The 27,486-nt window shown below is 44.3% G+C and overlaps 1 protein-coding gene and 1 long non-coding RNA gene across 4 annotated transcripts in view; one reads left to right on the top strand and one right to left on the bottom strand.

The window, feature by feature from the left end:
* The window catches only part of C2CD3 (C2 domain containing 3 centriole elongation regulator), a 107,209-nt gene extending 82,293 nt beyond the window's left edge, over positions 1-24,916 (top strand). For 2 of the 3 annotated variants that reach the window (XM_085852795.1, XM_085852792.1), the window contains 2 exons: positions 11,824-11,917; positions 23,638-24,916. In XM_085852795.1, coding sequence (XP_085708921.1) covers positions 11,824-11,917; positions 23,638-23,852 — 309 coding nt within the window. In that variant the 3' untranslated portion in view covers positions 23,853-24,916. The remainder of the gene's footprint in view (positions 1-11,823; positions 11,918-23,637) is intronic. The other variant, XM_085852793.1, reaches the window with a different exon arrangement.
* On the bottom strand, positions 8,116-8,807 carry LOC147014653 (uncharacterized). The gene is made up of 3 exons (XR_015050849.1): positions 8,710-8,807; positions 8,333-8,383; positions 8,116-8,194 (listed from the first exon to the last, which is right to left on the bottom strand). It is a non-coding gene; the product is annotated as an uncharacterized LOC147014653 (long non-coding RNA).
* Positions 24,917-27,486: the final 2,570 nt, after the last annotated feature.

The raw sequence follows: 27,486 nt of genomic DNA, 5'->3' as shown, positions 1-27,486 counted from the left end.
CAATAGCCGGCTCTCACACATATGTGTCCAGGCCACGCGCGACTTCATCCTTCACCCCACAGTCATCATGAATGTTCGCATATGCGTAAGTCGTCACATTTCTAAGTCTTCACTTTTTTCTCAGTCCCGATGGTGACGACTTACGCCTAGTCTACTGTATATATATATATATATATATATATATATATATATATATATATATATATATATATATATATATATATATATATATATATATTTATATATATATATATATATATATATATATATATATATATATATATATATATATATATATATATATATATATATATATATATATATATATATATATATATATATATATATATATATATATATATATATATATATATATATATATATATTGTTACGAATTTCGCCCGCCCAGCGTGCGATCGGCCACGTAACTCGAATCGCGACGCGTCGCCCACCGGAACGGACAATTCAGTCGTTACCCTCCTGGAACTACCGCCAGGAGCCAGTCACGGGTGGGGGTTTAACCTCACCACAACCCAGTCCGCATTCTACCCGCGCGAAATAGAGTGAATCGCCGAATGTCGGTATACCTAAGTACCCGCGCGGGTAGCGTACCGAGGAGTTGTACCACGCCGCAAGTCGACTTCGGACACGAACCGCTTAAGCGGCTCGTTCCGTGCTGCAGAGATGACCGAGCGGAGTTATCGTCGACCTCGACGGTTCAGATTATTTATTGGGTGTCTACACCCACTACCAATCCCTTACATGATGCAAGATGGAAATGTCAACCAGAGGAAAGGACGCAACGAAATGGGAAACAGTTTGACAAGCACTTTTAATTCACACTCAGACAAGCACGTATTTACAGTTATAGCAAGAATGCACATATAACAGTCAAAACAATAAAAGCAACGCAGAGCCACAACCGAATAAAGCAATGTACAAGCACTTATACGGGTTTACTTAAAAGACTGGCGCCACACACACACATTTACACCAAAAGCAAAGAAAATACAAGCCACCTTCAGAGGCAAGGAGGCAGACAGGTCCGTGGACCAAATGAACGTGGGACCTGGGTGATCGGCCAGGTCCACGAGACCGAAGGGGTCTTACCCGCGCCCTCGTGGCGCGATGGCGGGCTAGCCGCAATGTCCGCGTAACGCGCCTGACTCCGTGCCCCTGGTATGGTCGGTGAGCTCCTTTGGTGTGCGTTGCGCAGGCACGTGTTGGTCGGTCGATACCACGGTTGGGGCAGGGAACGGACGGAGTTACCGGCGCTATCTCAGCGCGGATGGGGGAAATTGTAGATGCTCGGGGTGGAAAGAGGGGAATGGCGGACGCTCCGTCCCGCTGGCGGGGCCTTGGGACCGCACCCACTCCGGCGAACTCTCGCCCTTGAGCCCTCTTCCGCGTCCCTGCTTCATGCCGCGACTCGTCCATCGACCTCAACTCCAAGCTCCGTCCCCTTCGCTGTCCGATCCCCACAACGCCAACCTCTCAGACTCCACGACTTCCGACTAGCGCCACTTTCTGCACCCATGAGCTGCGTTGTGCTCGCGTATTTGTAGACCGGAGGAGGAGCTTGTATGCAGATTCGCGGATCAAAACGCGCTTGGAGGCGGGGCCACGCCACCCGAGGTTTAGCCATTGGTCGGGCAAAAAGGGGCGTGAGCCTCTCCTGATCCGAATTCCCTCCTAAAAGGAGCGCATTCACAGCGGGTTCGGAGACGGGGCCATGCCACCCGATGCTCAGTCATTGGATGGGAGAAAAGGGGCGTGAAGCCTTCCTGATCCGCTTCTCCTCCTAAAAGGATCCATGTGCACTCGTGGCTTGACGCGTTCGGCAAGAATCACCGAACGGGCCCTGGACAGCACGACGTTCGGTGTTGACAGGTGGTGTGGTTGTTGGTTGTGGAAGGAGAAAGGCGAAGGTGGTGGGGGGTTTGCTGTGGTGGTTTGGTTGTTGGCGGGCGTCGTTTGGGAATGGCGGTGAAGCGATGTTTGCGGGATGGAGTTGTGGAGGTAAAGAGGCGAAGGTGGTGGTGTTTGGGTTGGTGGCAGCTTGATGGTCCAAAATAACGATAGAGAAAGAAAAATGGCTAACTCAAAGCGTCGCAGCCTGGATGAATCACACATATTCCATCCAAACAACAGGTGTGGACTAACTACACATGAACTTAGTGTCATAACTGATCTGAGGACCCTTTATGATGTATTGCGAATTTCCGCAGCCGTAACAATATATATATATATATATATATATATATATATATATATATATATATATATATATATATATATATATATATATATATATATATATATATATATATGTACAACCTTGTTGGTCTTCAACCCAACCTTGTTGGTCTTCCATAGATCTCCATGAAATATTGGCAACGCCCATGGAAACCTTGTGGGTATGCTTGTACTTCTCTAAGATCCATCTCTTTACTCCGGGCATTGTTTTTCATGTGTCCAAAAAAATGTTTTGGCTGCTTTGAATTGGACTTCTGGTATTTTTGAAATTATTTTTGTTGGTAATATTAAACAAGATTTTTCAATGCCAATTTGGATATCTTGTCATGGAGTTTCAAAGAAGGAGGATCACTTTCAAGACAATTATTTTTGAAGTCCTGGGACAACCTGTTCTGCTACTTGGTGTGCTTTGAACAGATCATCAAGCACATCTTGTGATGATACTTTTCCAGTCAACAAGACTGACCAGATCTGCCTGATCAGCGTTTAGGATCAGCACTGTACACTAAGTCATTGATATGACACCAGGATGAAGATCTCTTTCTCTTTCTCTATCTCTTTCTCTTTTTCTTTTTCTTTTTCTTTTTCTCTCTCTCTCTCTCTCTCTATCTCTATATCTCTATCTCTATCTCTATCTCTATCTCTATCTCTCTATCTCTCTATCTCTCTATCTCTCTATCTCTCTATCTCTCTATCTCTTTCTCTTTCTCTTTCTCTCTCTTTCTCTTTCTCTTTCTCTTTCTTCTCTTTCTTCTCTTTCTCTCTTTCTCTCTTTCTCTCTTTCTCTCTTTCTCTCTTTCTCTCTTTCTCTCTTTCTCTTTCTCCTCTTTCTCTCTTTCTCTCTTTCTCTCTTTCTCTTTCTCTTTCTTCTCTTTCTCTCTTTCTCTCTTTCTCTCTTTCTCTCTTTCTCTCTTTCTCTCTTTCTCTCTTTCTCTCTTTCTCTCTTTCTCTCTTTCTCTCTTTCTCTCTTTCTCTCTTTCTCTCTTTCTCTCTTTCTCTCTTTCTCTCTGTCCCTCTTTCTCTCTCTGTCTCTATCTCTCTTTCTCTCTTTCTCTCTTTCTCTCTTTCTCTCTTTCTCTCTTTCTCTCTTTCTCTCTTTCTCTCTTTCTCTCTTTCTCTCTTTCTCTCTTTCTCTCTTTCTCTCTTTCTCTCTTTCTCTCTTTCTCTCTCTATCTCTATCTATCTATCTCTATCTCTTTATCTCTTTATCTCTTTATCTCTATTGAATGCAGCCTGTGGCTGCTGGTTGCATCATTGGTTGGGACGTGGCTGTGCCGCTGATGCAGTGTCCCCCTTACCAGTACACTGGTACTCATTTTGCCGACCTCGGAAGGATGACAGGCTGAGTCAACCTCCTGGTGTATTAATTCAGCGGCCAACGGGGCATGAATCAGGACCCGAGGATCCAAAGCCGCCACCCTAACCACTAAGCCAACACCAGGCTTCAGGATGAAGATCATTTCAGGGTATATGAAAAGAGTTCTTGATATTTCATGTTCTCCCAATGTGCATACTCTGTATGACATCTGGATCGGTATCATCCATGTCTGTATCACTGTTGATTGTCACTTCACTTTTGGTGAACAAAGAATAGCATGTTTTGTGATAATGAGCTTCAGCAGCCTCTATATTTCTGCCAACAATTGCTGGGATTCTTTCCTCTATTTGTCTGGTTGCTTCATTTCTCACCCTTGTGTCAGCACACAAGATAGTGCACATTAATGGTCAAGTGTTGTTTTGTCCTTTAAAGTATGTACTTTCTTTGTTTCTCTCAGAAGATGTACACTGCCTTATATCTTGTTGATTTTCTTGGTGCACATCTCTGACTTCCTGTAAGTATCTTCCATGGCAGGTTCATGGAGACCTTTGTCTTTCAACATAATAGCATCTTAAGTTTTTGGGGTTTTTTTTTTCCTGTCGCAGATGTACTGCAACGCCTTTGATGATGACTGTATCTGTGGGATTTCATCCTCCTCCACATTCTTTATAGCATCAGCATGTCTCATATAAAGCAACAATCTGATGCTTTATTGCATCAGATTGTTCCATGAATCAATGTTCTGTACAGACACAGATTTGGCACTTGGCTCCTCTTCAATGGTGTGAATAGCACTTGTTAATCTCGGGTCATTTCTTTGCTACACCGCTTGTAGCTCCTTCTGTGTCACCGTTGGGCTTCCTGGTTTATCAGGCTAATATTTCGGATCACTGTAAAAAGATAAAGTTTAAAATCGGAGCATTAAACGCAGGATGAACTGTATTATAATTCCAGAGCATATTGTCACATAATGGATGGAATCAACAACGTTTATTTGAGGTATGCTTACCGCCCTGGAAAGCAGGGAGAAGCTTAAGCAAAAGAGGTTCGGTTCAGGCGTTAACCCTTCATCGGAGCAAAATAGTCCATTTTGGCCATTAACCCTTCATTGGAGCAAGATATTTGTTTTGATCGTTAACCCTTTGTCAGAGCAGAAGAGGCCCGTTTCAGGTGTTAACTGTTTGTTTGAGCAAAATAGCTCAATTTTGGCCATGAACCCTTCGTTGGAACAAAATGCAGTCGTCCATTTCAGGCATTATGAGCCTTCATTGGAGCAAAAGAGGCACATTTTAGTCATTCACCATTCATTGGAGCAAAAGACATCCTTTTCAGGCGTTAACCTTTCGTCAGAACAAGCTGGTCCATTTCGGGCATTAACCCTTCATTGCAGAAAAAAAGCTCAATTTCGGGCATTAGCCCTTCGACAGAGCAAAAGAGGTAAATTTCGGGCATTAGCCCTTCGTCGGAGTAAAAGAGGTCCATTTTGGGCATTCACTCTTCATTGGAGCAAAAGAGGTCCGATTAAGATACCTCGATCAATGTCACATTGATTCCTTTCATTGTTCTACCTGTCCGCCGACACATACCAACGCTACCCTTCGGCAGTAAGACAAGTTCTCTTCCATATCACAGTAATACCATCACTGCATTTTTGTTTAAATGGCTTGACCTTCAATTTTGAATAAACATGTTTGCAGTCCTTGTACTTGTTTATTCTTTTCCACATGCTGCCTGTCAGGCATGTTTTTGCTCGCCTGGTTGATGTTTGATTTATGCTGACAGTTGAATGCAAAGGGACTTGGGGGAGTGGTGGTGTTGCATAAATATAGACTCACTACAGAGGAAGGGAAGTGCTAACGTCTATAGTTCATTGAACACACGTGTCAGGGTGAGATTGAATTGTTTGGTGTGCCAAAGTTCATGTGTCACTTGCTTAGGAAATGTGGGTTAAACGGGACAGGGATACCTACAGAAGATATGTTTCTCCCTTTATGAATCCATTTTCTGTTGCCTGGGAACTCTTCATATTTACAAAACATAACAAGAAAAAGAACTATCAGAGATTGCAGACCCTCACCAGGACTTGTTTGTGTAGTTTTGTGCGGTGTATTTTGTTTGGTGTTTGTGTACTGCTGTGTTACATAATTAATAAGAGACATAATTATAACTGCTGGCAGTGATGACCAGGTACCAAGATGTCCCGCTTTGATGCAACCCCGCTCTGATCGGACACCTGACCCTGACCCATGACGTTTTTTTTTAAATTATTCATTATTCAATTGAATTTAGAATGGAATTAAAATAAATTCAATTCAAATCCAATGGAAGACCAAATAGGTGTACAGTCTGCATTGGAGTCATCAGAAGAAACCTGAACAAGCAAAAGCAAAGATGACGTTATCAGGAGGAACCTGGAGAGGATTCACATTTCAGCTGCTACTCCTCTACCCTCAAACCCATCCAGGCATAGCCAAGTGATCCTTATTCAAAAATAAAAAAATCAACAAAGCAAAAAGAACCCAGATCAAAAAAGTAAACAATTCTGGCTGCCAGACCGTGCGTCCGATCAGGTTGAAATTTGAAACATATTCCCCATCACTACAAGATCATAATTGTGAAGTTTCACTTTGATTGATAAAGCGGTTCCAGAGAAAACATTATTTAATATTTTTCTTCAATCCAATATGGCTGCCAAACCATGTGACTTATGATGTCATGTGTGTGAACCTTTTGTTTCTCATGGATAAACTCATAGTTGTAAAGATTCGCCTCGATCTGTTCAGCCACTTCAGAGAAGAAGATTTTTGAAGATTTAAAAAATTTTTAAAATGGCTGCTGAATAACATGACCGATGACATCATCAAGTTGTTTTCTGTGGACCATTTTATCCCGAGATGACCCTAAAAAACTTTCATACTGATCAGATGTAGCGTTCTACATATGCAATTATGACGAAGGCACCTATGAGTCACAAAAACGCCCCTTATTCCCCATGAGGAGTACTTGCTCTGTGCCAAGTTTCAATTTTTTCCTTCGTGCGGTTTCAGAGATACAGAGGTCCAAAGTTTTTCAGTTTTCCAACACGTCTGCCACACCACGTGTCCCATGACATCATAATTATCATAAAAACATGCTACACGGGTAGTCGCTCCTTTGGTGAAAATTTTGTCTCAATCTGACAAACGGTTTCGGAGAAAAACACAAAAGTCCTGTGCGGACAAACAAACAGACAGACAGACAGACAGAGACAGGCAAATGGACCCAAATGCAATACCCTCTCCTTCGATGAGGGTAATAACACATTCATCAGATTTGTGACTCGTGGAGAAGTAAAACGTTGCATGCACCAATCGGCAAGAAGCCATATTTTTGGTCTGTTTGTTTCTGTGTTAGTTGTGATGGGAGGTTTTATTTCTGAAAGAGATTTGTTTTTTTGTTTTCAACCACGAACTGTCACAAACAAGCCATCAGGCAGCATGCTTTTGGGACTTGTTTGTGCATCGCCTATGAGGAGCGTTGCATTGGCAGGATCGACGCACCCTCCGGGCACATCCCACAGGGGTGTGGCACTTGGCAACACTCAGAGTTTGTGACCTGGAACCCAGCTGGCACTGCTTTCCGACAGATGGCATCGTGATTGGCTCTTAGAAACTTATCGGTTGCTTTTCATTGGTCGGTCGAAAAGCGTGTTTCTTGTTTTGTTTTTGCTGGGCTGTTGGTTCTTGGTACTGACAGGTAATCTGAATGTTGGAAAGCAGACCTCATGCCACATAGGCCTCCTTTGAACATTTCCTTCTTACCAGCCAGGCCTCTGACCCTGCATTATCAGAGGAGTGTGATGACACCTCTGATCATGCCGTGTCAGAGGCCTGGCCGGTAAGAAGGGATCACCGGTCTGACTGTGTGTGATCACTGGTCCGACCCTACAGCATTGGGTTGGAGTGCTGATGACATACCCACCGCCCACCAACCCCTCCTCCACATCTTCCACACATCTTCCCAAGCTGCAAATCTCCACCCACCCCATCCCACTGCAATCCATCATCTCTGTCTCAACTGACTCAGCAACGGGCATTGCCTCAGATGGATGCTTGAACTTGGATCGAATTAACCACTGCAGTGGCATTACCTCAACAGGGTGTTGTGCTTAGTTTTTTGCAATGGGTTAACTATCCGGCCTTCTTTTTTTTCATAATTTCTTGTTGATGTAGAATGTTGTTTTTTTTTTGCACAGCTAGTCAAGGCTTGTGGAAGAGCTAGTACACTGAACGGATCAGGGCGTAACAAACAAAAACGGACGCAAAACACACATGCATGAGGTGGACAAGATGGATACAGAAGGAAACTCCAAGGAGGGAAAACTGGAAAATTGGAAGGAGGAGGGATTTGGATGGGGATAACGAGGGTGGGAAAGATCATGGTTTTGGATTGGGGAAGATCTGAGATGGTGGTGAACAGCTGTCTTGAAAACCTGGAGGGACGAATGAGATTGGAGGGTACAGCATAGACTGTACTGTACCTGGAGCATATAGCATATACTATACTGTACAGTACATTGAAAACTGTACCTGGAGCATATAGCATATACCTTTAAATATACTAGCATATACTGTACTGTACCTGGAGCATATAGCATATACTGTAAATATACTAGCATATACTGTACTGTGCCTGGAGCATATACTGTACCTGGAGCATATAGCATGTACTGTAAATATACTAGCATATACTGTACTGTACCTGGAGCATATACTGTACCTGGAGCGTATAGCATATACTGTAAATATACTAGCATATACTGTACTGTACCTGGAGCATATACTGTACCTGGAGCATATAGCATGTACTGTAAATATACTAGCATATTACTGTACTGTACCTGGAGCATATACTGTACCTGGAGCGTATAGCATATACTGTAAATATACCAGCATATACTTTACTGTACCTGGAGCATATACTATACCTGGAGCATATAGCATATACTGTACATATACTAGCATATACTGTACATAAACTAGGATATGTAGCATATACTGTACCTGGAGCATATAGCATATACTATACTGTACAGTATATACTGTACTGTACATTGAAAACTGTACCTGGAGCATATAGCATATACTGTACTGTACCTGGAGCATATAGCACATACAAAACTGTACAGCATATACTGTACTGTACATTGTAAACTGTACCTGGAGGATACAGCATATTTTGGGTTTTTGTGGGGAGGGTGAGAGAGGGTGGGGGAGGAGGGGAGGGAGGAGGGAAGTACTGCTTCAGTTGGATTGACATTTGTTTGACATTTACCATTTTTTTATTATGGTATTTTGAAATTGCCTCGCCCGACCTGCTCAACAGGCTAGTGTACGCGTATGTGGACCTGCCTTCATTCGGTTGTTATGATCGCCTCACGAGAGATGGCATGAGTATCAAACTGATGCCACCCTAAAATGAAAGGAACAATTAATTGTTTCAGAGCGTATAGTGTTGATAGATCCTCAACCGATTTTTCTGCAAATAAACACCAAGATCATTCTTTTGTTTCTTTTTCTTCTTTTTTCAGCACAGACTAAAGTTCTGAGGAATGAAGAGACATTTTGTGTGCACCTCATGAATGACAAGGACGTTGTATCTTGATGGAGACAATAAAAATGGCAACGTGGTCATCCTCCATCCCCAACCATGTTTTTCTAACCTCATTAACCCCCACCTCCATCCACCTCTCCCCATCTACTTGCAGGTTGCTTGGTTTCCTTCCCTCTTCTCTCTCCTTCTTTTAGTTCATCCCCTTGTTGGATACACTTGTTGTCCCACTACCCCACAGATGCTGCGTTATTTTCTTCCTTCCGTCACCTCGCTGTCCCAAGAGCGTAGACGTATTCTACCAAAAAAAAAATCAAGCAGCCCCTAAACTTTAAAGCTTGAGATATCCTGCTCACAGACAGATAAGTTAGGTCACCCGATCAAGATGGGGTTGTTTTTTAGTACACATTGTCGAGGCTCGTATGAGAGCTAACACACAGAGCATACAACAAGGGGAGCAGGAAATAAGAGGGGTGGGAGAGGGAAGGAAAAAAAATCAGTGGGGAACAGAGACATTAGGAGATCTGTGGAAGGGAGAGTGATGGGGCGGGGTACATGGGTAAAACAAGATGGACATTACAGGGACTTTTAGGTCCTTACACGACACTGCTTTCCTACCGAGGCAGTGTCGCGGCTGCTGCCTACCGATCTGAGGGATGGCAGAGGGTGGAGTCATCAGCAAAGAGATAAAGAGGATTTTCCAGAGAGTCAGAGAGATCATTGATGAAAAGCAGAAAAAGAACAGGGCCCAGAACGCTACCTTGAGGAACTCCAGCCTGGACAGGAAGAGGGGATGAGAGAACTCAATTCAGGGACACACGTTGGCTGCGACAGGAGAGGAAGTCAGCGAGCCATGAGTGGAGATGTCCTTGGATACCATAATAAGAGAGTTTGGTGAGCAGGGCACGGTGCCAGACCATGTCAAAAGCAAGCGATAGGTTTAGGGATATGGCTGTGATTTCATGACTGGCATCTAGTACCTCCATCCATTGTTGGGAGAGCAGAAGCAGCATATCCAGGGTAGAATGACCTGATCTGAATCCAAATTGATGATTGGAAATCAAGCCATTGGAGAAGAGGAAGGATTTAATGTCTGAAGCGATGATGGATTCCATAACTTTGCTGATGATTGGGAGAAGGCTGATTGGTCTGTAGTTACAGGGATCTGTTTTTGCACCTTTTTTATGCAGGGCAGTGATGTTTGATGATTTCCAAGCAGATGGCAGATGACCTTGAGCAAATGAGAGGGTGAATAGAACAGAGAGAGGGTGAGCAAGAGCAACTGAGAGAGAGAGTGAGCAAGAGCAACAGAGACTTCCACTTCAGCAAAACATCAAGAACATTGATGGTTGGAGCTGTAAGAAAAATTAACATGGGAGTGCAACATTGCAACGATGGGCCAAATGGCCTAATTTCCTTGCTCAAGGTCATGTGGGATCGTATGATGACTACTTACACTCAGTGTCGTCCAATTGAGACCGTGCAACCTTTTTATATTAATTTCCATTCTGCATATGGAATATAAATAATGAAACGCAATTGGTTTGATTCCCAACAAAGAATTTGCCTTTCAGTGTGATGTAGAACTGTATAAGTTCCAACACATGAGACAAGCTCATCCCTTCTCCACGCCGATCAGCCAGAGCACTGTTATTTGTTGTTTTAACATCGATTTGATGACTGTGGAACCTTTGTATATTAATTACCTCTCTTTGTCTGATTGCGTCTGTCTGTTTGTTCCTTGTGAAATCAAAGATTCGCAAATATATTGGTTGGTCTGGTCTGTTATTCTGTCTGTCTGTCTGTCTGTCTGTCTGTCTGTCTGTCTGTCTGTTTGTTTGTTTGTTTGTTTGTTTGTATGTCAGTAGCCCACATGTCACATTTCTACTCTGATCGTCATAAAACTTTGTGACCTAGTAAAGGTAGTGACAAGCTGGAAGGCTATTATTTTTGAGGTCAAAAGATCAAAGGTCAAAAAATAATACAACCACAAACTATTCGGTCAATTCTGTCCAACAAAGAATCACATAAATCGTCAATTTTCAACCGATTCACTTGAAATCTACATATGTATATACTGTATATAAAACTGATAAACATGGGTGGATGGTGAACCCTCATTGAGGCTAAATCTTGCTCGACCCCTGTGAGTATGTCTATTAATTACGTACTGTTTGAACGTGAGTACGTCTTAATTCCTTATTATTTGACATTGACTATACTCTTAATTATGTCTGTTAATTACAAACTATTGGAACGTACCTTTTAGACATGTAGACCGTTTGAGCCCTTCCACCTTTGAGACCATTTTTGACCTTTTATACCCTTTGGACCTTTAAAGACCCTTTATACCCTTTACATCCTTTAGAACCCTAAGACCCTTTCATACCCATTAGACCCTTAAGACCCTTCAGTTGAGACCATTTATAACCCAAAGACCCTTAAAACCTGTAGGACTCATAAGACCCTTTCGTCCCTTAAGGACCCTATAAACCCCATTAGATCTTCTGTCTGAAAGCCTTCTGCAATAACACTTGAGGGTCAACAGTCATAAACAAAAGCCCCCCCATCGCCCCCCCTATTGGTAAACCACCTCATTACCAAGCGAAGAGAGTGCAAAATATAATTGATTCATTTTCTCTTTCTTTTTTGTTTTTCAGGTTCTGCTCATATTGGTTAGTGACATAGGACACAGGGAAATGTCCCACATGGCAAAGAGAAAACGGTGTCCATGTCAACAATTTCACTCCCATTGTAATCAAATGGGATACTTTTGTGATTTTATTGTTGCAAAGCCTGAAGAATCTTTCATGATATCAGATTGAAACTTACACAGCGTGTGTGTATGTGTGTGTGTGTGTGTGTGTGTGTGTGTGTGTGTGTGTGTGTGTGTGTGTGTGTGTGTGTGTGTGTTTTTCTGTGTATATATATATATATATATATATATATATATATATATATATATATATATATATATATATATATATTTTTACGGCTGTGGAAATTCGCAAACCACCATTCAGGTCCCGTAGGTGAGGTATCTCTTAAGTACATATGTAGTTAGCCCCAAACCCGTTGTTTAGAGGGAATAAATGTGATTCATTCGGGCTGCGACACTTTGAGTCAGTCGTTTTTCTTTCTCTATCTTTTATTTCAAATAAAAACCAACGAGGACGCTCGGTGGGCTTTTCGCGCCATTCTTCTCCGCGCTTGGTGTGAGGGTAGAGAAGCGAGGGGAAGGCAGCTGGTGCTCGATTGGTGGATGCGCAGTGTGACGTGGCCAGGGAGGAGGAACGCCCCTCTTCGAGACCTTTCTCGAAGCGCCTCGAAGGGGGGTGGAGCAAAGAACGGGGCGGAGCAACAGGGCGCATCTCCGAGGATATAAAAGTCGGAGACAGGGGAAGCAGTTTTGTGGATGCTCTTGCTCGGTGGATATACTTGCTTCGTGGTTGCTCTCGTCTTCCGGCTCGCTCGTCCTGGTGGCCGCTAGCGGGGTCTTTTGTGGGGCAGTTGCAAGACCCCGCTGGCGGGAAGGAGCGTCCGCCATTCCCCTCTCCCGACTTCGGGCATCCACGTTTCCCCCCCCCCCCCACTATCCGCGCTGGGATAGCGCCGAACACTCGGTCCATGGCGTCGAGTGGCCAACACGTGCAGGCGCGAGGCACGCAGGAGAGGACTCGCCTACCACACCAGGACACGGAGTCGCGGCCAGGCGGGACCACGTCGACGGACGGAGGAGAGGGACTCGACGGCCCAAAAAGGAAGTCACCATTTCTTTTCGGGGTTTTTTTTGTATGGAACTTGTGGCGCCGTGTCTTGTGAAGTAAAACTGTTAAGTGTTGCCGTGTGTCGGTCTTAGTCGGTTGTAGCTCTGCGTCGTCGTTGCTTTATTGTTTTTCTTCTTAAATTGATTTATGTGCATTCTGATCCTGTTTGGCTGTATATGTGTGCTCTCCGTGTGTCGTGTGAATAAAGTGCTTGTGTGAACTTGTTCCCCGTTTCGCTGCGTCCTTCCCTTTGTTGAATCTCCATCTTTCTTCACGTAAAGGGTTCGTAGTGGGCTTAATACGCCCGATAAGTAATCGGAACCGTCGAGGCCGACGATAACACCGCTCGGTTATCCCGATAGTACGGAACGGACCGCTTAAGCGGCCCGTGTCTGGAGTCGACCTGCGGTGAGGTGCGATCGCCCGGTTTACCATCCGCGTGGGTACTTAGGTAGGTCGAGTTTGGCGAACAACCCTATCCCACGCGGGTGGCCGATTGGCACGATTGTGGTGAGGCCGAAAGGCCCACCCGTGACTCGCTCCCGGCGTTAGTCCGAGAGGGTCACGACAGAATTGTCCGTCCGGTGGGCGACGTGCCGCGATTCGAGTCACGTGGCCGATCGAACGCCGGCGGGCGCGAATTCGCGACAATATATATATATATATATATATATATATATATATATATATATATATATATATATATATATATATATATATATATATATATATATTGTTACGTACCTCTAATTGCAACCGCGTCTCCCACCGGACGGACAATTCAGTCGTGACTTTCCAGAGCTAACGCCGGAACCCTGTCACGGGTGGGTCTTCAACCCCACCACGGCCGTGCCAATTGTCTACCCGTGCAAGATAGGGTCACTCGCCAAATTTGATATACCTAAGTACCTGCGCGGGGAGCCGACCGGGCAGCCGTACCTCGACGCAGGTCGGCTTGGGACACGAACCGCTTAAGCGGTCCGTTCCGTTCTGCAGTGATAACCGAGCGGGTATTATCGCCGACCTCGCCGGATCCGATTCTATTTAACGGGTGTTTGAAACCCCACTATTTATTCCGCGATGCAAGATGGCATTTTCAATAGGGGAAAGAGGACGCAACAAACGGGATACATTGAAACCAAGCACATTTATTTAGACAACGCACATGCATATGCAGGCAAACAAAAGCAAGGGAAGCACTACGACCAAATATGGTTATTATTAATGTTCAGTCACTTAACAGTTTTTACTTGTCAGACTCAGCGCCAAAAGATTCACTCAAAAGAAAAGGAAAAGGCCATTCTCACTCTCATAACTTTCGAGCTACCCTGTATTATATATATATATATATATATATATATATATATATATATATATATATATATATATATATATATATATATATATATATATATATATATATATATATATATATTGTTACGGCTGTGGAAATTCGCAGAGCACCGTAAAGGCCCTTCGGTCAGTAATGTCGATAAGTCTGTGTTCAGATAGATTTCCCCACCGATGTTTAGCGGGATTTATTCGCGTGATCAGGGCTGTGATCTTTGATTAGCCGTAATTCTTTTGCTATCGTTATTTTGGACCAACCACTCCACAACAACTACCTCCACCACCAACATCGCTCTCACCAACCGCTTCACAACAACCACCTCCACCACCAACATTGCTCTCACAACCGCCTTCACACAACCACCTCCTCCACAACCGCCCTCACACAACCACCTTCTCCACAACGCCAACCACAGCCACCATCTCCGAAACCGCATCTCCCCCAATACCCAACAACGAAACAACATCGCTGCACCTTCAACTCCGCGGGCGCCGCTATCTTTGCGCCGACCACGGCAAGATCGCTGCAGACAAACGCGGGGGTTTCCTAGCTGCCAGCGACGGTGATGTCTACCACGTCCGCTCTTCCTTCAGCGTCGATGATCTCTACCACATCCGCTCTCTCCAAGCTTCGCCTCGGAATTCAGATCAGGAGAGCGAGAGGGGCGGAGCCATTGGGGGTCAGAGGTGAAAGTGCGGAAATCAAATCTCGCCTCACGAACCCTCTAAAAAAGCGCGCAGGGCGCCAAGTCAGCGAGTTGGTCGGGGTTTGGAGCGGTGTGAGGAGCGGAACTCGAGTCCAGTGGAGGGCAGTGGAAGTCCGGGTTCGCCGAGGAGACGGAGTTGGGAGCACAGCAGGCTAGCCGTGCCACGCGGAACTGCGCGTTCGTGTGGGACATGGGGAGAGCCGGAGAGAGGTCGCCAGCCAGCATCAAACGGTCCGCGGTGATCGGGCTTCGGGACGGTCCGAGCAGTGCTGAGGGACGGACGGGCTCTTAAAGAGAGCATCAACTTTGAAAGATTATAAAACCCGTTTGTTCGTCTGAGGCGTTGCTGGCTGGGCCCGAATCACCAGGCCGTCAGACGAGGCCTGGACCGGACCGCGGTCACGACAGCTGCCGTGGGGACGGGACTTCGCGGGTCACCCCAGCGAGGTGAAGGTAACCAGCGTGGCCTCACAGAGCCTCTGCGGTCATCACAGCTCCGTGAAATAAAGACCCAAGAGGTCCAGTCTACCCCTCGTCTGTCCTGGGGTTTTTCCTTTCTTTTGAATGAACGTTGTGGCGCCATGTCTTCAAGTAGAACTGTTAAGTGTGTACATCATAGATAGACGGTAGTAGCTCGTTTGCATTGCTTTTGTTGCTTGTATACTTGCGTGCTTGTTCGGCCTTGCATAATTGCCATTGCTGCATTGAGTGACGTGCATGCCTGCAAATGTGCTTATTCAATAAATGTGCTTGTTTAAATGTTACCCGTTCGTTGCATCCTCTTTCCCTAATTGAACTGCCATATTGAGTTCGGAATAGTAGCTGGCTTTTTTAATAGCCGATAAAGTGATCGGGTCCAACGGGTTGCGCGATAAATACCCCGCTCGGTTATCCCAAAACGAAGCGAGCTGCTTAAGCGGCTCGTTTCCAAGCGGCCCCGTTAAGGTACAGTCTCTCGGTAGTCTGCCCGCGCGATTAATTAGGTATATCAATAATTCGGCGATTGACCCTGTTGCGTGTGGGGAGAATTTTGACTAGGCTGTGGTGTGCTTAAAAACACACCCGTGGCTGGTTTCCAGCGTTGATCCCAAAAGCCGTGACTGGATTGTCCGTTCGGTGGGCGAAGCGGCCGCTATTGGCTAAAAACGGTCGCTCGCACGCCGGCGGGCGAGAACTACAACACTGGTGTCCGGGAGTGAGATTTGAATCCATCCCCCCTAAAACCAAATTAGTGGAAATCGGATCAAGGGTGTGCGAAGCGACCCTCGGTTCCCATCAAATTCCGAGCGTACAAATGTTTTAATTCCGATACGCAAAATGGCATTTCAAGGCGAGCGGGTGCAGGGTGGATTAGGGATGTGTTTTAATGTAGAATCCATGGCCCGGGACGGTTCTTTTTATAACCCCATCACCAATTATAGTCAGTGGGGGCGCTCACCCTCATAGTCTGAGCATGAACTTTGCCGGCAAACAGACTCGAAGTCACAAAATAACGGCGCGATCGCACCTCAGCGCAACACGGAGCGGGTTGCTATTAATAGCACAACGAACGGCACGACACGGGGCGGGGGCTCCCAACCAGCGATTCAAACCACGTGGTCATGGTAGGCGAGGCAGGCGAACATTGGCGGGCTTCGGGCACAATTGGTGAAAGAAATTAAAAAAGAAAGACAGAAACAATGAAAGGAGAAAGCAAGGTTGAAGTACGCGCAGATCGTGAAGGAAGAACGAATGAAACGGGAAAAGGACATCAGCCAATTGAAGGAAACTATGACATTGGAGAATGAAAGGCGTGAGGGACAGGGGGTGAAAGAAATTAAAAAAAGAAAGACAACAACAATTAAAAAAGAAAGCAAGGTTGAAGTACGCGGAGATAGTGAAGGAAGAACAAATGAAACAGGAAAAGGAGATCGGCCAATTGAAAGAAACGTTGAGATTGGAGAATGAAGAACATGAGAGACGGTGGGGTAGAAAACAAAAACTATATGAATTTGAAATTAACGAACTCAAGGAGAGAGCAAAATTTGAGTCCACAGAGATGGAAAAGCTCCGGAAAGAAAACGAACAACTAAAGAGGCTTAGGGAGGAAGAATGACTCAAATGGGAAGGAAAATGGAGCCGGGAAGAAACAGAAATAATAAACAAAGTGACGAGGGAGATAATAAAGGAGGTAGAGGTGACGCCAAGGGAGACGCGGGAAGGAGAAGAAATAACAGAGACGTGGGAGATGGACCGTTTGGGTGTATGACCAGGAAGAATTGGTTTGATTTTGATGAAAATCTGCAGAATTTTTTTCAGTGATTCTTCATCATTGAGAGATAGGGCTAAATGTGATGTATAACATGATATCTCAAAACGTTACGGACAGATTCGGACGAAACTTTATGGACAGGTTAGCTGTGTGGTTAATGGTTCGGGTGGTGGGCTTGGGATCCTATGATCCTGAGTTCAAATCCCACTCGGCTATTGAATTAATACGAGGTGGGGTTGACTCTGCCTGTCATCCTTCCGAGGTCGGCAAAATGAGTGCCAGCTTGCTGGTGTCCTGTGTTGGATTGGTGACCTGTCCAGGATTGTGCCCAATCGTCAAGGAGACTGCTTCGGCAGCACCAACACTTTGCACAGAGTATGGTCCCAACTGGCTGGCTGGCTGGGTGTGTGACAAACACAAATAGATTCGATTTTGGTGAAGATTCGGATCAGGATCAGGATACAATTTTGAATTTTTTTTTATGATTCGTCACTATTGAGGGATGAGGCTTTCTGTCCTCTTTCTGTCCTCTATCATATCATTTTTCCATGAGTTTTCGGATGTTATAAAAAGGCTCCAAGTACACTGGTCAACACGATTTCTCTTGCATGGGGGTTTTCAACAGATTCTAGCTAACTTTTGGGTGCTGAATCCAAATCTGTCATTAGTTTTTGCCTCTCACATCAGGTTGTTGAACTATGAAAAATCATTATTTTTTGAGAAAACAGCACTTTTACACTCGAAGTTGAAAAATACTGTTGCATTAGAAGATCGATAGATGCAAAAATGTTTACAATGAAAGGTACCTACTTCAATTACAATATTTAATCATACATTAACATATAATCCATGCTTGCTTGCACATATTTTTACACATTTTCCCGATATTTTTAATGTATGAAAAGTTTACAAATTTCACTAAACTAAGTTAAATATATAGGTGGAAAAAGTTCCCCTTAACATGGTGTTATTTGCAGACGCAATTATTAGTGCATTCCTGTGATTTTAGACATCGCTGTGTGATGATGTCATGTGTAGGGACGTCTTTTGTCATACTTTGCACGGGAGCAAACATGGGATAATTTTGCTTGTAATAGTCATTGCAAATTCTGGTAAGAGACACGTCACTGTCTTGCAGGCAGAAAGTAACTGCGTTTGACGTCCTACAAAGTTTTTAATTTTTATGAAATATCACTTTTTTTTCTTTCCTCTACATAGTATGAGAATTAATGTCACTTCATTGGGCAGTGTATATTAGACAGCTGCTGCGATCGCTGCGGACAAAACATGCATTACCTCATTTGAGTTGTCATCAAAATGTTACGTTTTTTTTTCCTCAAAACGGTATTTTCATGTATTGCTACAAGATACGTTGTTCAGTCTTCAAATGTATATGAGGCCTTTAAAACAATCTGAGCTACGTGGAAAGAAAAATATGGTGACGATTTCTGGACGGCTGGAGCGCGTGGCCTGCAGAATGGGCAGCGCTTATGACCTGCCCACAGACAGACCCATGGACATAAATTCAGATATATATATATATATATATATATATATATATATATATATATATATATATATATATATATATATATATATATATACAGTCATGCGCCACTTAACGACGGGGTTACGTTCTGAGAAACGCGTGGTAAAACGACGTCGTCATTGTGCGAACATCATTTTTTTTTCGTTTTCGTTTTCGAACATCGTACATACACAAACCTAGACACCTAGGCTATATGGTGTAGCCTATTGGTCCTCGGATACAAACCTGTACAGCATGTTACTGTACTGAATACTGTGGGCAATTGTAACACACATCCAAGGGAGATGGAAGACACGTTAGATTTACCTTTGTGCTGTTCATGACGGCCATCGGTGTTATTAGCAGCAGCTTACAATCTCCTCTCGCATCGATTATAGAAAGATGAATAATTAGCGTTTGGATTTTATAAATATGTAATCATTGCATCGATGTTATAATTTACAAATGAAGAAACGAGCACCTGTCAATTGTGATATGTTTTTTTCGGAACAGTGCGATTCTTTTCACAACATGAAAAGCTTCACGAAAAATAAATGTGTTTTAATGTCGACTTAGAACAACGATTTATTCGCGGAATTCTTCAATTCAATGTTAATTTATTTGCTCGAAGGTAAACGTGCAAACATTGGTTCAGTTTGAAAGCCGATTTCCTTGAATCCCGATTTAGCACTACCCTGCTTTTTTTCGCGATGACATTTTATGGACCTCAACGATCGCATTATAACAGGGCCACACTGTCGTTTATTATCATTATGAGGTATTATGTACTGTACAGTGTACATAATTGTATGTGCTATTGTTATACGAGGCTAAATCACTCGGCGATAGGAATTTTTCAGTTACATTTTTTTCTTTTTTTTTTCATTTTTTTTTTTTCAGAGCTGGCAGATCCGTCGTATATGCGATCCGTCGTTGCCCGGAACGTCGTTAAGCGGCGCATGACTGTATATATATATATATATATATATATATATATATATATATATATATATATATATATATATATATATATATATATATATATATGTATTTCACAGTTGCATAACTTACACATACTTTATATTATCACATTCATCTGTTTTGCTATCAATGAGGGATATGTCAAGACAAAATCAGCCAATGATTAGCGTTGTTATTCATTTTTGCCACCATCGTCATCTCGAAGCACCTTTGTTCCAAATTACCTTCATTATCATTGATTCTATGTTTGTCACTGTGATAATTGCCTTCAAGTTAAATTCTCACATTTTAGTGTTCCACTGTGTCTTGGTTACATGCCCGCGCACATTGCGTAACCACTCAGAGAGAACCTTTATTTACAAGTTTAATATCTGCATAAACCCAATGTGATTGATGGTGCAGCTTGTCGATTGTAAATGTATAATTTCTTAACAATGGTTAAAGGTCATCTCTTGATGTTGTTCAATACATGGTGGTTGGGTGCTGACAATGCGGATTTGAATCACAAACTGGGTGACAAGGCAAGTGTAGCCAAAGTACCAAGCCAAAAGTCCTACTCCAGTACCCCCTGCATGTTTGTCGTTCTCCCTGGATATTTGTCGTACCCCCTGAATGTTTGTCGTACCCCCTGGATGTTTGTCGTTCCCCCTGGATGTTTGTCGTTCCCTCTGGATGTTTGTCGCACCCCCTGGATGTTTGTCGTACCCCCTGGATGTTTGTCGTACCCCCTGGATGTTTGTCGTACCCCCTGGATGTTTGTCGTACCCCCTGGATGTTTGCCGTACCCCCTGGATGTTTGCCGTACCCCCTGGATGTTTGCCGTACCCCCTGGATGTTTGTCGTTCCCCCTGGATGTTTGTCGTTCCCCCTGGATGTTTGTCGTTCCCCCTGGATGTTTGTCGTCCCCCCTGGATGTTTGTCGTTCCCCCTGGCTGTTTGTCGTTCCCCCTGGATGTTTGTCTTTCCCCCTGGATGTTTGTTGTACCCCCTGGATGTTTGTCGTACCCCCTGGATGTTTGTCGTACCCCCTGGATGTTTGTCGTACCCCCTGGATGTTTGTCGTACCCCCTGGATGTTTGTCGTACCCCCTGGATGTTTGCCGTACCCCCTGGATGTTTGTCGTTCCCCTGGATGTTTGTCGTACCCCCTGCATGTTTGTCGTACCCCCTGCATGTTTGTCGTACCCCTGGATGTTTGTCGTACCCCCTGGATGTTTGTCGTACCCCCTGGATGTTTGTCGTACCCCCTGGATGTTTGTCGTACCCCCTGGATGTTTGTCGTACCCCCTGGATGTTTGTCGTACCCCCTGGATGTTTGTCGTACCCCCTGGATGTTTGTCGTACCCCTGGATGTTTGTCGTACCCCTGGATGTTTGTCGTACCCCTGGATGTTTGTCGTACCCCTGGATGTTTGTCGTACCCCCTGGATGTTTGTCGTACCCCTGGATGTTTGTCGTACCCCTGGATGTTTGTCGTACCCCCTGGATGGTTGTCGTACCCCCTGGATGGTTGTCGTACCCCCTGGATGTTTGTCGTACCCCCTGGATGTTTGTCGGACCCCCTGGTCGTTTGTCGTACCCCTGGATGTTTGTCGCACCCCCTGGATGTTTGTCGTACCCCTGGATGTTTGTCGTACCCCCTGGATGTTTGTCGTACCCCCTGGATGTTTGTCGTACCCCCTGGATGTTTGTCGTACCCCCTGGATGTTTGTCGTACCCCCTGGATGTTTGTCGTACCCCCTGGATGTTTGTCGTACCCCCTGGATGTTTGTCGTACCCCCTGGATGTTTGTCGTACCCCCTGGATGTTTGTCGTACCCCCTGGATGTTTGTCGTACCCCCTGGATGTTTGTCGTACCCCCTGGATGTTTGTCGTACCCCCTGGATGGTTGTCGTACCCCCTGGATGGTTGTCGTACCCCTTGGATGTTTGTCGTTCCCCCTGGATGTTTGTCGTTCCCCCTGGATGTTTGTCGTTCCCCCTGGATGTTTGTCGTTCCCCCAGGATGTTTGTCGTTCCCCCTGGATGTTTGTCGTTCCCCCTGGATGTTTGTCGTTCCCCCCGGACGTTTGTCGTTCCCCCCCGGACGTTTGTCGTTCCCCCCGGACGTTTGTCGTTCCCCCTGGATGTTTGTTATAATGAAGCGATATTGCAGTTGACTGAATGAAAATGCTCAGCCCAAATAATGCTCATAATAATAATTCATTTGTTCGTCAATTCATTCAAACGTCAGTGGTCCTTTCAAACCTCGGTGATCGTGTTAGACATCTCAAGGCAGATGCAAATCGGAAAGTGTTCCAGTGAGGCACGGTAATTCATCCAGTAATTGATTGAGTCATGAACAAGAATAGATAATTTGGTTTCAATTTTGTTTTAATATACTATGACATTTTAAAGATTAGGAGGTTACGTTTGGAAGGCCATCTTTTTTACGTCCGTTGACCTCCACGTAACGTGTACAAACTCTTCCGTGAGCTGAAGACTGTCACGTGACAAGCCTTCCAGCCAGTTTGTGAAGGACTCGGGCTACAAGCCTTTACCCGGCTGACCCCACAAGAAGGTCGGAGAGATTGGGGGATGGAGACAATTGGGACCATTACAATAGGTGGTAGATGAGCCAAAGACATTGTAGAGAAACACAATTTGTACCTATTCAAGGCTACCATGCCACATGTGGCGTGACTTGTTTTACGTAACCGACACGTGTGTCATGACCCATTGTTATAAAGAGTTTAATAATTACAGCACTCCAGTGATTTCACTGATCAGTCTCATGAACATTTGGTTTGAAATTGTGTAAACACTGTACATACATGTTTGGTTTTGGTTTTGGTTTTGGTTTGGTTTGGGAGATCAAGTTTGGAAAGATCAAGTTTGGGAGATCAAGTTTGGATCAAGGAAAATCAAGTTTGGTTTTGGGAGAAGTCCCAACTTTAAGCACATTTTGGGTGGACACTTCATGGGTATGCCTTTGATCTTTAAGTTCTGCAAGAGTTATACTTTAGAATGGTGTTTAGAGTGACTAGCATCTCACATCCTTAACCTTTCCCATCACCTGAAAAATAATACTTTGAAGCTGAGAGAAACTTCAGTTCGTCTCCGGTTCTGCTTTGCACAGTTCTCAGATGGGTCACGGAGTGTTCTTGTCACGTTTTTAGACAAGTCAGCTGTCTGTACATCTCTAAAAGGAAAGTGGATTTGCTTGCCCTGCTCTGGGCTTTCAATGGCGTGTGTTCCACAAGAGGGCTTGTCCCAACACAGCGTTCTGGTTGGTCCACCCGGGCCTTGCCCCTCGCCTCGACCCCCATGCTTGACACCGCTTTAGCAATCCGTGATATCTGATGTTCGATTTGCCATTACGAATCACCTGGCTCAACATGACATTGCCATCATCCAGTTACCAGGAATTCATTTTATCATCGGCTGGCTTTTCCATCATTCTTATTTAATTCTTGCTTAGTTATTTGCCGTTTTTTTTGTGAGATATTTGTGGCTTTCCAATTGGATATCTCTCTCACGAACAGAGATTGTTAAACCCCGTGCATATCACATTCCTTCAAGGTGATACTCTTCTTAAGCTGTTTTTATATTATAAAAATCTACAAACAACATTTCTCAACATGATCCATCTATCGTGATTGGTTTGAGCAGGTAACCGTGCCACATTTGACCTCTCGTTTTCCTTCTTGCGATAGTCTTATCGTTTGTGACTTGCTGTTTTTGACTCCTTATTTCCTCGTCCTGGAATTCCCTTTTTTGATTGCTTTTCATTCTCCTCCGGTCTTGCCCCTCTTTGCGGTGTTTTTATTGTGTTGTCTCACTCTCTCCTCCTCACCTCCTCCCTCCCCCCCCCCGCACCCATTCCTTCCACCCTCCTCTTCCTCCCCCGACAGTCGGAGAGCACCAGTTCTCGTCCTGCACGATTTCGACATTCTCCCGCATCATCATTGCCACCTGCCACAGCCGCCCGGATCGCAAACATATTTTCGGGTCAGAGTTCCAAACCGATTTGAGCTCGGGACCAACCGCTCATCACTTGCACACAAGTAACGCACGAGCCTTCGATTATTTGAAAGCTTGCTTTCTGATCGATCACCTTCCCGCCTGACTGTCACGTGTGAAACACACCAAGAAACGTCACACATGGGGGGGGGGTTCCTCCACATTCACTCCATATTTTAAAAGCTGATGAAAGGTTGTGATATCTGCTACAGATCACCACCTGTTCCTTGGGAAGCACTCTTTAGGATGTAACGCTACCGTATCCTCACAGGTGTCGATCTACACGATCGAGATCAATGCAACATGGATGGGACGCTCACAGTGTCTCATACAAACAGCAATTGCAAAGAAGGGTATTTCCGTGTTGAAGATTTCCCCGGAAACCCACTTCTTGTTTGCGGAGCTTCCAGGTGCTCTCCCATCACTTTCAACTCATCATATCTCCGAGCATCATCTGTCTATGAACAATTTGGATTAAAAATTTCCTCCCGTTTTAAACCCTGAAACCTCCTAATGTTTCTCATATTTTTGTGAGACTGTGAAGTGTTTTTTGTGTCAATTCTTAAATTGGATCTGAATTCAAGCATTACATGCCATATAAAATACCTGTCCTTCCATGTGATGTGCCTGCCCTCCCATGCGAGGTTCCTCTCCTTCCATGAGATGTGCCTGCCCTCCCATGCGAGGTGCCTCTCCTTCCATGCTAGGTGCCTGTCCTACCATGCGAGGTGCCTCTCCTCCCATGCGAGGTGCCTCTCCTTCCATGCTAGGTGCTTCTCCTTCCATGCTCGGTGCTTCTCCTCCCATGCGAGGTGCCTCTCCTTCCATGCGAAATGCCTATCCTGCTTGCGTACTGCGGCAAGTTTGTTCCACATCATTGGATATCCCTGTCCTCCCATGCGAGGTGCCTCTCTTTCCATGCGAAGTGCCTATCCTGCTTGCGTACTGCGGCAAGTTTGTTCCACATCATTGGATATCCAGACATGTTACTATTGATGTCCGATTGTCATCTGCAGTTGTAGAAGCGCGTTTCAGGCAGTTTAAACCCTTTACTTTGTAACATGTAAATACTTTCTCATTGTTTCAAAGCATTTTAAACATTTTCATTGTATTTAATGTTAATACTGTATTTGTATTGTTTTTGTTTTTCAATAAAAAGAAATTAATTGACATTACGCTGCCTTTTGCCTTTTTGTACTAAAATTGTTGCTGAGGATGTGAAATGATGAGGAACTGCTCATACAACTGATTCTATCAAAATTGCATCAAGTTAACAATTGATTAACATTTCAATAGCAGCTTGCTGGAGGAGAGGGGGAGGGTAGGGCAATTGGCTCAATGGATTACAAATGAAAAATAACACTCATACTCAGATAGACAGAGACTGACTGAACGATTTACTGAATGATATTTGGAATGATATAAGGGGTTTTGAAGGGTACAGTCGTTTAGGTTTGACATGGGCTTTTGTTTATGGTTTTAGCTATAAATTGTCCATGATGTATCTTATGAAAACTACAACATTCTTTTGTAATGTTACAGTATTCTCCATCTTTGGACACGCACTTGTCCAACCAAAGTCGAAGCCTCCGTTAGGACGTGACCATAGACAGTTCAGAACATCATTCTTAATTTTGTCTCCTTTTTTCCAAAACCTTTACATGGGAGTAGTCAGGGGAACTTCCAATAGCAGAGGGGTACCTATCTCAGGGGTGAGCAAGGGCTTTTAGAAGAGATCAAACTCCGAGTTGAGGAAGTGAAGAATCAGCTCGAAAAATTAAAGGATGATAAACTCCAGGGCCTGATAATATGCATCCAAGACTATTGAGGGAGGTTGCGTAAGAGATAAGCGTGGTGTTGGTGGATACCTTAACACCTCGTTGGAGTCAGGACAGGTGCCAGAGGATTGGAGATGAGCAAAAGTAACACCGTAATTTAATAAATGATGCAGAGAAGAATTGGGGAACTATAAACCTGTTAGCTTGACTTAGGTTGTGGTCATGGAGACATGAATTAATAATGGATAGGGAACCATTTGAATTATTTCAAACTAGTTAAAGGTAGTCAGCCGAGATTTACTAAAGGAAGATTACAAGGAAATTATGTGCAGGAGGAGGCCAGTCATGCTTGCGCTACACCAATACCAGATTTAATAAATCCGTCAATATCCCTTCCCTCCGTGTGTGGCATTTTTTTTTTTGGCTGCTGGTTGCATCAATGGTTAGGGGCGCAGATATGCCGCTGATGCAGTGCCCCAATTACCAGTTCACTGGTACTCGTTTCGCCGACCAGAAGGATGACAGGCTGAGTCAACCCCCCTGGTGTTAATTCAGTGGCCAACGGAGCTTGAACTTAGGACCCTAGGATCCCAAGCCACCACCCTAACCACTAAGCCAACACCAGGCTAACCAGAGATCATGTTCAACAAATGTATTCGAGTTGTACGAAGTATTTTCTGATTGGGTGGATGAGGGAAGTGCAGCGGATGTAGTGTATCTAGACTTTTAGAAGGCATTTGGTAAGCTATCACAGAGGAGGTTGGTGTTGATTAGCCCTGGTCATTTCTGTTTGAACAGACCCTTGACACACAGTGATAGCTGATCGATCTTAAGGGAGCAACCCGAAGATCCCTCACGTCTAAGATGTTGACAAAGGAGGTTGTTAGCCAAGGTGAGGGCTTGTGGAGTGACTGGTCAGGTATCTAATTGGCTTGGTGATAGGAAGCAAAGAGTGGCTGTGAGTGGGAGGATGTCTTGCTGGGAGGATGTAAGTAGTGAGAGTACCCCATGAATCGGTACTGGGATCATTATTATTCATAATTTATATCAACGATTTGGATAATAAAGTGAAGAGTCGGCTTTCAAAATTTGCAGATGACACAAAGCTTGGAGGTAAGGTAGATAGCAGATAGGGTGATGATCAGATTCAGGAAAGTCTAGACACTTTAATAGAATGAGTAAAACATTGGCAGATGCAATTTAACCTGAGCAAGTGTAAGGTGTTGGGGATGGGAAAGAACAATGAAAATAGAGATTACAGGATGTAAGGGGTAATTTTGGAGCGTGTCACACAGTAGAAGGATCTGTGGGCGGTAATAGATACGGGAGCTAGTTAGACAGCACAGTTCCAGGTAGGGAGAGGTAAAGCTAACAGTGTTTTAGGTTGTAGTCATATGGGGATAAATTATACAGTAAATCAAAAGTGGAAGTATTAACACTGCATCAGAATTTAGTGAGGGCTTCATCAAGAATAGTGTTCAGTTTTGGTCACCACATCTGAGGAAGGACGCAGCTGCCATAGAGAGGGTACAGCGTCAGGCGACGAGATTGATTCCAGGCCAAGCGAGACAGCTATGAGAAGCGATTGAAGGTGACGGGACTTCATACATTAGAAAGGAGGTGGTTGTGAGGGAACCTGATGGAGATGTTTAAGATGATGAACGACGTGGACAATGTAGGGGCAGAGGAGTATGTCAGCAGAGTGGACAATGTTAGGACCAAGGCCATAGCTTGAGGGTAAAGAACAGTTTTAGATTAACAGGTAAAGGTAAAGAACAGTGTTAGGACGGTTTTAAGATGGGTCTTTCTGTCGGAGAGTAGTCAATTCATGGAATGGAATAGTCTTCCTGGAAATGTAGTGCATGTAATGGTCTCCCCAGTGGAGGGGGTGGATAAGTTTGAATGTGAATTAGATACGTACCTTGATGCATTGGAGAGAGAGAGCGAGAGAGGGATGGGGAT

This window comes from Eptatretus burgeri, chromosome 13 (genome assembly GCF_056783735.1).
Source record: "Eptatretus burgeri isolate ZD-2024b chromosome 13, Ebu_testis_v1, whole genome shotgun sequence".
Taxonomy (NCBI): domain Eukaryota; kingdom Metazoa; phylum Chordata; class Myxini; order Myxiniformes; family Myxinidae; genus Eptatretus; species Eptatretus burgeri.
The sequence above is the reverse complement of the archived record's forward strand: the minus strand, read 5'-3'. Positions and strand labels throughout refer to the sequence as shown.